Below are 11,143 nucleotides of genomic sequence, written 5' to 3' on the forward strand. Positions count from 1 at the left end.
TAAAGTTCAGCAAGTTAGCCATGTTTTAATTCTCTTAAATTGGCAAATTGCTGTTTGGTGAATTTATTTGTAGTGAATTGGCCCAGAACCCTAGGTACAGGGATGTATATGTGACCAACACTCATTCCCTGCTTTTGAGGATTCCAAGGATAGTTTTCTATTTATAATTCCCAGGCACTCACATTCTAATCGCCCCTCCCCCACACCTTTTTTATCTTCCAGAGAGAAATTAAGGCAGGGTTCATTCTCAGAAAAACTGTGATGTTAAAGAAAATGGTTCTTGAACTTGGCACCAAAATTCTACACCAAGGAAACTGAATCAAGAGAGTTTAGTCACTGCCTAAACTCACCAAGTGGTGGAGTTGAGCTTCAATCGGTCAGTCCAGCCCCAGAGTCAAATCCCTCAACTCTGTCATTGTGCCCAGGGGCCCCATTCTCCAAGAAACCACCTCTGTCTTAGTCATCTAGTGCTGCTATAACAGAAATACCATAAGTGGTTAGCTTCAACAAAAAGAAATTTATACTATCACAGTCTAGTAGGTTATAAGTCCAAATTCAGGGCACCAGTTCCAGGGAAAGGCTTTCCCTCTCTGCCAGTGTTCTCAGCAGTCTTGCCTCAAACTAGGAGCTTCTCCACACAGGGACCCTGGGTCCAAACGATGCACTCTGCTCCTGGCACTGCATTCTTGGTAGTATGAAGTCCCCCTTCTCTGCTCATTCCCCTTGCCTTTTTATCTCCTGAGACATAAAAGGTGGTGCAGGCCACAGCCCAGGGAAACTCCCTTTACATTGGATTGAGGATGTGATCTGGGTAAGGATGTTACAATCCCACCATAATCCTCTTTAACATAAAATTACAATCACAAAATGGAGGACAACCACACAATACTGGGAATTGTGGCCTAACCAAGTTGACACATATTTTGGGGGGACACAATTCAATCCATGACAACTTCCATCCAAACTCCCTGTGGCAGACCAAAACCAAAACCAAACCCACTGCCATCGAGTCGATTCCGACTCATAGCGACCCTATAGGACAGAGTAGAACTACCCCATAGAGTTTCCAAGGAGCACCTGGCGGATTCAAACTGCCTGCCTCTTGGTTAGCAGCCATAGCATTTATCCTTCCTTAATGACAGAATCTTGATGTTGTTTGAGAAGCAATGTGCCCAACCCAGGTGAAAAATTTATGTCTGGTTGTCTAAGCTTCCAGATGCCATAGCAAAATACTACAAAGCGGAGGGCTTTAAAAGCAGAAATTTATTTTTCACAGTACTGGAGTGTTTTGGCAGTTCAAATCCACCAGCCGCTCCTTTAAAACCCTATGGGACAGTTCTACTCTGTCTATACCTTTGCTATGTGTAGAATCAACTCAACGGCAACGGATTGGAGGCTAGAAGTTAGAATTCAGGGCATCATCAGGGCTATCCTCTGTCTCTGTCAACTCCAAAGAAAGATCCTTCCTTGTCTCCTTCAGTTTCTGATAGCTCCAGGCATTTCTTGGCATTTCTTTGCTTGTAGGTGAATCCTCATGCAATGTCTTCCCTCTGTGTGTGACTCCATTTCTGTGTCTGTCCTTCTTTTTAATAAAATACTATTCAAAAGAGATTAGGATTAGGACCTACCCTCCTCCTGTATGACTTCCTTAACTTACCTGATAATAATCTGCAAAGAAAAACCCTATTTCCCCAAGCAAGGTCACATTCATTGGTGCAGAGGTTAGTACTTCAACATATCTTTTTAGTGGACACAATTCAATCCACAACTCTGGCCTAAGCCTATAATATTCCTCTTTGCCAATACGTACTTTCCCATCCTTCTTTGCATCTAGGGGTGGACATGTGACCTAATTCTGGCCAATAAAAATAAGAGGAATTGTGCTGGAAAGTTTCTGGGAAATATTTCCCCTCATAAAAAGAAAGCCCCTCCCTCCCCTCATTAAAGAGCTGTTGTGGCCATCTTGCATCCATGAGGAAACATACAAAAGAACTGAAGAGGCGCAAACCCAGTGTGTCAACATCATAGAATTAACAAACAAACCCCAGAACCACTGATCCCCAGTCTTCATGTTTGTTGAGTAAGCAATAAATATCATTACAGCTTAAGCCAGGGTCTTCTGTAAAGGGTCAGATAGTAAATATTTTAGGTTTTGCCACCATAGAGTCTCTATGACAACTACTCACCTTGGCCACTACAGCTTGAAAGAAGCCATAGATAACACGTAAAATAATGGGCATGGCTCTGATCTAATAAACTTTATTTATGGACACTAAACTCTGAAATTCACATAAACTTCACATGTCATAAAATAGTATCCTTTTTTTTTTTTGTAAAAGCCATTCTTAGCTCACAAGCATTAGGTGGCAGACTGGATTTGGCTTAAGTCATTTTTCATCAGGTTGTGTTATTTGTGTTATAACTGAATGTATTTCTGACTGCATTGCTCTCTTTACCTCAGTGCATAGAAACAGAAGGGTCTTATAAAATTGTTGTGGCTAAGATATTAATGTTTACTAAAGTTTTATTGTATTTTGCCTCCCAGATACATTTGAGTCTAACAATTCCCCTTACCCATGAAATGAAGTTCCTACTATGGAATTTCAGGCATTTGGAAGCAGGTTAATGGGGTAGAGTCACCAAATGAAGCAGAGGAGACTTTTTGGGACTCCCTCAAAGTCCCACCAGTAAGGAGAAACAAAGGAATACATGACCCTCTGTCTCTGAGTGTCACAATATTTCCACATACCACAGCATGCTAACACCAAGAGGTGAAGTGAATGAATCCAAGATTACACAGTTAGTAGACAATAGGGTGGAGGTTCTAGTCTAGGTGACCTCTCCCTAAAACCTATGCACTTTGCACTATAGACTACTGAAGAAAAGAAGGAAAGTAACCTAATATCTGAAATTCTCCAAAATGTTGACAAATACGACAGGGCTTTAACTGGTACCATGGAGTAAACATAGCTCACCTAACATAAAAAGAAAAATATAAACAGGTTAACTTTTTCTCTCTTCTTTCATGGCTGGCTAAAATCATATCGCAAAGTTGATCACCCTGTTTGTGAGTTGTTTTTTGTTTTTGTTGTATTTTGTTTTTTCATGTTTTCATTTTCACTCTATTCCTGAGTTCACCTTCTTATCCCATAACCTTCTCATAGCATTTTTCACCTCTGCATTTCTGAGTGTGTAGATAATGGCGTTCAGCATGGGAGTGATGACTGTGTAAAAAACAGCCACCAGTTTATCCTCAGTGAAGGTGGAAGATGGCCTCATGTAGAGGAAGATGGCAGGTCCGAAGAACAAGATGGCCACTGTGATGTAGGAGGCACAGGTAGAGAGAGCTTTGCGCCTTCCCTCTGCAGAATGATTCCTCAAGTTGACTAAGATGACAACATAAGAAGATACCAAGATGAGGAAAGATATAACAGAGATTAAGCCACTGTTAGCCAACACAATAGCACCCTCCACAAAGGTATCGGTGCAGGCAACCTTGAATAGGGGATGGAGGTCACAGAAGTAATGGTCAATTACATTGGGGCCACAGAAGGGCAATTGGACAGTGACAAGGATCTGAACCATGGAGTGAATTATGCCCCCCAGCCAGCAGCCAGCCACCAGAAGGTGACACACAGCCTGGTTCATGATGGTTGTATAGTGCAGGGGTTTGCAGATGGCCGCGTAGCGGTCATAAGCCATCACTGTGAGCAAGAGAATCTCTGTCACACCAAAGAAGTGGAAGAAGAATATCTGTGCCAGACAGCCCTCCAAGGAGATGGTTTTGATCTTGATAAGTAAGTCAGTGATGAACTTAGGGACAACAGTGGAAGAGTAACTGATCTCCACCAGGGACAGGTAGCTCAGGAAGAAGTACATGGGGGAACGCAGACTCTTGCTGACACTGACTGTCAACACAATGAGGCCATTGCACGCCACCGTGGCCAGGTACAGGAGAAGAAACACCACAAAACATACTCTCTGCACCTGTGGATGCTGGAAAAGGCCGGTGATAATTAACTCAGTCACATTATTTTTACTGGTCATGGATCCCATTCAGGTGTGCTAGATGCCTAGGAGTGAGAGAGCTGCAATAAAACAAATAAAAACTGTAATACCAATTCATCTCACTTACAACATTTTACAACATCAACAAAAAAAAAAAAAAGAGAAACGGTGTCAAGTCAATTGCAACTCAAGGCAACTTCACATTTGTCAGAGAAGAACTGTACTCCGTAGGGTTTTCAATGGCTAGTTGTTCAGTAGTAGATCACCAGGCCTTTCTCCTGAGGTGCCTCTGGGTGGACTCCAACTGCCAACCTTTCTGTTAACAGCTGGGTGTGTTAACCATTTGCATCACCAAGAGACTCCAATGTTGCCTTAGAAAAGAATATTCTTTCAATTTTTTCCCAATTATTACAGAGTGTAAAATGATTTCAAATACACATCACTCAATCATTCACTTAGCCAATATACTCATTCAGCATTGAATATTAATAACCTGAAAACAGTGTGCCTTTTAGAAAATTAAGGGAAATGGTTCTCACCCAAGATCACACAGAGTGGTGAATTCTGAGACTGACAACCAGGCTTTCTGGTTAGGGCTCTTCCCAATTCACCACAGGAAATTCTGAATTTGGAGAACTATTCAAGTTAATAGCCTAGATTTTTATTATCTCCTTGCATTTTGATAATGTCTTTCCAACTAGGGGATCTCCATGGCATACTTCTGTTCCTGAATCCTTTGTTTCCTTCATTTATGCCTCACGGAATCCTCTTCCCACTGATAATTCTCCATTTCCAGGAAGTTCTCGGTACTTTCTTCTTTTCCCAATTACCCCAGTCCTCGATTTACTCAGGTCAGTTTCCTTCACCAGTCTTGCAGTTTCCATAACTGTGCTTATGTGACAAATACTGAGACACTCTGAGAAGAATTCAACTTAGTTTGTCTCCATCATCCCACTGTTACTTTCAGTGCTGCCACCACTTGCTGAGAGATACTGAGCTAAACGACCTCATTTTCAGAGATAATTGTTATGGTTGGCCAGCCTGCTTATTCTGGTTGCAGGTTTGTAACCAGCAGCTAAGTATACAATAACAAGAGTGAGGATTCCTCTATGTTATTTCACTGCAACAAATACATAAAGAGAACCTGTTATATACCTAAACCAACTCATTGTGTACTGAAAAAATATAGAATGCAATATACACCTCAAGCTAACAATATCACATAATTCAAAACAATATTCTATAGAATAAAGAGCAAGGGGCCACACTGGGAATTTTTCTCACCACATATGATCCAAGAGAAATACAGAAGAAATAGTATGAGCACCTTGATTCTCTGCTATCATTTTTATCCCATTGTTTTTCATCTTGTCTCTGATTTTATACTGAAATTTCCCAGAAATGCAGTAATTGTGAAGAACTAAAAATGCACTGTGGACCGCAAAGAACAAAACCAACGTAGAAAACCAAAGTCATAGAGGTGAACAGAGGGAAACAAAGCATAAACAAAATTGTTACACAAATGACACAATGGGGAAAGTACTTAAAACATATGACAAGAGCTTACTAATCCCAGTATAAAAAAGATCTTCTAAATCTGTAAGAAATATACATAGATAATGAGCCAAAACAAAACCAGTGCCGTCGAGTCGATTCCAACTCATAGTGACCCTATAGGACAGAGTAGAACTTCCCCATAGAGCTTCCAAGGAGTGCCTGGCGGATTCGAACTGCTGACCCTTTGGTTAGCAGCCATAGCATTTAACCACTACGCCACCAGGGTTTCCGATAATGAGCAGAGGATATAAACAGATGATTCACATAAAATAAATAAAAAGATCAATAAAGATGTAAAAGAATCTTGTTATTGTTAGTTGCCATCCATTGGATTCCAACTCACAGCGAACCCATGTGTATCAGAGCATAACTGAGCTCCACAGGGTTTTCAATGGCTAATTTTTCAGAAGGAGATCTCCAAGCCTTTTCTCTGAGGCACCTTTTGGTGGATTAGAACCTCTACCCTTTCATTTAGCAGCTCATCGCTTTAACCAATTGCACCACACAGGGACTCCAATAATCAAATAAATGCCCTAAAACATAAGAAATATACTTATCACTAGAAGATTGACAGCAAGTAAAAGAGTTGGCAAGGGTGAGTAAACAAACAGTCCCATATTGTTCTGTAGAAGTGTAGATCAGTACTTCCCTGGAGAACAAACTGGCAGTATTTATCAAATGTGTGCACACTTCCTACCTCTAATAATATATTCCAAGGAGATACTGGTTAAGTATACAAGCATTGGAGGCAGTGATGTGTTGCAGCCAGCTCGGACAGGCTTAGAGTAGCCTTTTGTATGCATCTTTTCCCAGCTCTGCATTCATTGACATTACATTGGTAGCTTGGAATCAGCAGTAGTGGGAGTACTTCCACCATGGTGAACATGGTACAAACTCTACAAATCAGGGCTTTTTCTTTAGGAAACCCCTTTTTTAAACACTTACCTCTAGTTAGATGTTAAAAAAAAAGGGGAGAGCAATTCTGCCCCACTCCTCATGTTTCCTTCCATGTGGAGGGAGCTACAGTAACTACCACTCTTAGGCTCACTGCCCCAGCCTGCCACAGGGAAGATGGAGCGCATTTGAAAGGAGAGGTTAGGCATACAGAGGTGGACCTTACTCTCTTTCCCTCTCTTGGAGTGAGATGCTGCAGGGAACATGCTTTTTACTCTGCCCCAAGGGCAACCTTTCTCTCTGTGGGGTGAGGCTTGTCCAGGTCCAATGCTGCCACAACTGAGTGTGTACATTTGCCTGGTTCTGGGGTTCAGTCTTGGAAGGTCACATGTAGCAGATATAAAACACAATTTTCCACTACCATCTTTACCATAAATGAAGGTGGTGCTCCCTCCAACTGCCTATGCCTTTGTCTTATTTCTGAATTTGCTCAGCATTCTATAGAGAAAAATTAGGCTTTCTCAAACTCCCAAATGCTATGTCTCATAACAGGCCTTGTAGGAGAAAAAACAAAACTGTAAACAATCTAAATATCAATCAAAGTTGCAGTAGGATTAGCTGTCTACCCAAATAGGAGTTAGAGCAATTTAAAGCCCTGGGAAGTATAACTGCTATGGAGCAAGAAGGAAAGGAATGGTCCACCACAGAAGAAATTGGTATCAGCCATTCATGGAAGCAGGAGGAGACTGCCTAACCAAAAGCTAGAGGTTTCAGGGAAGGTAGACACAGCAAAGAAATTATACTGAAACCCGTGGCCAAAACGAGCAATATTGCTAAATTCGTGATGTAGACACCAGGCACCCAGAATCACTGGGAATATCTGGCACCATCTCAGCACCTTGGAAGATCAAGTAGCTGCAAGGTTGGAAGATAAGATGATAAAACTCCCCCAAGAACCACCTTTTGCCACATCCTCACCCATGAGCCAAATGAAATGATTTGGATATGGGTAGGGCTGCAACTGATGGGACTAAGCTATGAAGTAGAAGGGGACCTACAGGGAAGCGTAACCTGGAAGATACTTTGATGATACCATCACCCTCTCAGTCATCCATGCTCGTAAATTCAATGTCATATTTTATTTGCTCCTCCCTTTCATCTTCCATATCCAGCCGGTTACCACACCGCTTTAATTTTACCTTTAAACCATCTCTCCCGTGTATCTTTTTCTCTCCATTCTTGCTGCCACCACCGTCTCACATGCTGTCAGCTGATGACTGAATTACCAAAGCCAAAACTCTCAGTCTACCAATTCTCCCACCCCATCCCTCCTGCACACTACAACCAGAAAATGTGTTCCCTAAATCCTTCTCTCCTCGGATAGCTTCACTGCTTGAGAATAAGTGAGGCAATCTTGACCTTCTCCGACTCGATTTTTTTTATTTCATTTGTTCTTGCACTTTCATATTACCTCACATAGAGCTTAATAGATAGATAGTAGACTTCTAATAAACAGTACCTTTTCCAAAAGGCACTACCGTTTACTGTTTACTGTGTTCTGTGAACTCTGCTAGCCACTCTACACATGCATTTTTTTCTAATTCTATTGCCATTTGTGGCTCAGCCAATAAGCAACTTGTCTGTCAGAGGTCACACAGTTAATATGTTACTGAGCCTAATGTAGTTCAATTTGATTCTTTCCACCTTACCCATCTGCCAGATGAACAATTTGCCAGACTGCGTGCAATTATTCACCCCATATAATCAAATGTACATAAAATGATAGCTACATAGAAGGATGAGCATATAGTTTATAGTTATGTTAACAGTTTTGAATTATATAGACCAATTATTATGTTTATAGATGTCTAGAACTTCGTAAAAATGGAGTTAACATTAAAAAAATGTTTTGGGTCTGTGCCACCTCAACAATTACCCTCTTATCCTCTGAATTTCCATTCATCTGTCTTCTACTCAGGGTCTTCTCATCCCATAAGCCACCTTGCTCATTCCTACCACAGAGTCTCCTTTCACCAGAAATGCCCTCTCCTTGTCGCTTCCCTTCCAGTCCTACCCGCCTTCCAAACTCAATTCCAGTCCCGCTTGTTCAACAAGACTTGCCTTTAATATTGCAACCCGTATGTACCTCTCTGTACTGTAGAAAGGCTTTAGTGATTTTCCTTAATTGCAAATCTGATTGTGTTACTTCTCTACTTAAAATCTAGCAACATCTTCCCCATTTCACACAGTATAAATTATAATATTATTAGAATGGTCCTTCTTGAACTGGCCATTGCCAATCTTTGCAGCCTTACTTATTCTCATTCCCCAAATGAGCACTACACAATTATTCCCTAACCCAAAGTGTCTTCTCACCCTCCTCTGTGTTTATATTCCTTCTTTCTAGACTGCATGAAGAACCTCATTACTACTGGAATAACATACTCCCTCCTTTGTACTCCTTCAGGACTTTATCATACTTCTTTCACAGCAATCAGCAGATTGTTCTGTAATTATAACTTCTGTGTCTGCATCCTCTACTAAGTAATATGCTATCTTAGTATCCAAAATTATCTGTTTAAAAGATAAATAAATAAACCAAACCCATTTCCATCAAGTTGATTCCGACTCACAGCGACCCCATAGAACAGAGTAGAACTGCCCCACAGTGTTTCCAAGGAGTGGCTGGTGGATTCGAAATGCTAACCTTTGGTTAGCAGCCAAGGTCTTAGCCACAGCACCACCAGGGCATCATTAACTGTTTAATGTTTCCCTTAAATTTTTCATATTAATTGCATTTTTGGTTAATAATAATACCTAACATTTCAATAGTGTTTACTATATGCCAGGGACTTTATAAGTACCCTTTATGCATTAATTCCTTTAAATCTCACAATAAGCCTGTGACATGAGTATTATCATTTTCATCCCTGTTTTATATATCAGGAAAGAGAAGCACAGAGAAGTAAGTTAACTTGCCTAAGGTTACACAGTGGTGGAGCCCAAATTTACATCCAGGCAGCCTAATCACAGAGACCATGCTGTTTAATCACTACCCTATATCATTCCTAGGGATATAACATGTAAATAGAGTTATAAATAAATATGCTTTTCATTAAAAGTCCAATTTATATTTATTTGCCTATACCAACACATAGCTTTCATCTGAATTTGAATTCAACTTTTTGATCCTTTAGAGGAATAAAGCAAAACTATACCTGGATCAATAAGAGAGATTAGAGAAGAAGGGGATTCGTGTAGGGTCAGTGTTTCCAGGCTTTGTCCCTAAGAGGAGGAATACCTGATACCCTTCCTCTGAAAACTACCTTTTCTTTTTCTCTCACCTCTGTCTAATCTATATTATCCCTTTCTCTGCTGATTCTCCCCTGCCCCACTCCCACTATCTTTCCCACTTTGTTGTTGTGTTGAGAGAGTTTGATGGGCTGATATAACTGGGTTCAGATTGAAGGAATGTACCTTCATTTCAATCATTCACTGCCACTTGTTAATTCCCAAAAGATACTACACAGAATCCCAACAATTTAAAGTACTTTAAGAACCCAACCATCTTATCTTACAAATGGACATTTGTGGCCCAAAGACAGGAACTGACATGCTCAAAGTCCTATAGCTGTTTAGAAACTCTGCACCTTGCTTCTGGTCACACTGCACCTACCTACCGTTCACCTACCTTTAAGTCAGCAAATCCAGTGTAGTTTGATTCTTCCTTGGAGCTAGGAATTGAACCAGATAGATTTTAAATGCACTCAAATCTTTCCAATTCAGAATGAAGTTAGATACTCTTCTGAAATAGATCATTACTCAAGGGGATGTTCTGGGTTGGGAAAACTGGGATGAATTCTCCTCTGGGAAACCTGGTCCTTGAGTAAGCAAGATCCCTTGGTTAATATTACCCACCCAGCCAAGTTTTCTTGAAGGCCACAAATAAGCAAAGCCCAGGTCAATAAAGCCACTCTGAGAGTGGTAATGAAAAGGATTTGGAGAGGCTTTACTCTAATCCCCTCTGTATATAAATAAGACGACAGAGACTAAGAGAGCTTAATTGGCTTCCGAAACCCACATGCTAGTGTTTTGCTAGGTTACTAACTCAAAAAGCAATGCTCTTTCAAAACACTAGGCTGACTTCTGATGGTACTGAGTTAGTGGTTGCTACTATGATCCAAGGATCAGACCTTGCCCCCACAGAAAAATCACCTGGGGACTTTTAGGAAATGAAGTAGGTAGTATCTAAGATGAATCACAAAAAAAAAAGGAAAATTTGGGTGATCTCTTGACATTTGGATTTATAATATCCAAAAAATTAACAAAAGCCACAGGAAAGACCCCAAATTTTAAAATCCTACTTTTAATATAGAAAACCTACCCACCCACTGAAAGTCCAACGGTTGTGATTAAATGCTAAGATCTTTGAGCTATTTAAAATAAATTGAGCCAAACACTACAATCAAGGGACCAACTTCCCCATGGAATTTCTTTCTCTCAGGTAAAATTTTGCCAAATAAACTATGACCTGGGGAAAGTTTCGAAATCTGCTTCAATTATCTTAGTGAGATTTCTGGAAAGTTTTTTCACTCAGTAATGAGGTAGTAAGAGAAGAAAGTTCAAGGTAAGACATGAAGGGAACTTTTGCCAGATTTGACTCCTGAAAAATGAAAGAAGGAAT

At 40.5% G+C, this 11,143-nt stretch overlaps 1 protein-coding gene across 1 annotated transcript; it reads right to left on the reverse strand.

Annotated features, from left to right (window-relative positions):
- Positions 1–2,419: 2,419 nt before the first annotated feature.
- On the reverse strand, positions 2,420–4,139 carry LOC100662113 (olfactory receptor 4B1-like). The gene has a single exon (XM_003412089.3). It carries the CDS (start codon positions 4,054–4,056, stop codon positions 3,118–3,120), a length of 939 nt encoding a protein of 312 aa, XP_003412137.3. The 5' UTR covers positions 4,057–4,139; the 3' UTR covers positions 2,420–3,117.
- Positions 4,140–11,143: the final 7,004 nt, after the last annotated feature.

Source organism: Loxodonta africana, chromosome 7 (assembly GCF_030014295.1).
Source record: "Loxodonta africana isolate mLoxAfr1 chromosome 7, mLoxAfr1.hap2, whole genome shotgun sequence".
Taxonomy (NCBI): domain Eukaryota; kingdom Metazoa; phylum Chordata; class Mammalia; order Proboscidea; family Elephantidae; genus Loxodonta; species Loxodonta africana.

What these genes read in the sequence shown, in the direction of transcription:
- LOC100662113 (XM_003412089.3), bottom strand. Translation starts at nt 4,056, where the DNA reads ATGGGATCCATGACCAGTAAAAATAATGTGACTGAGTTAATTATCACC.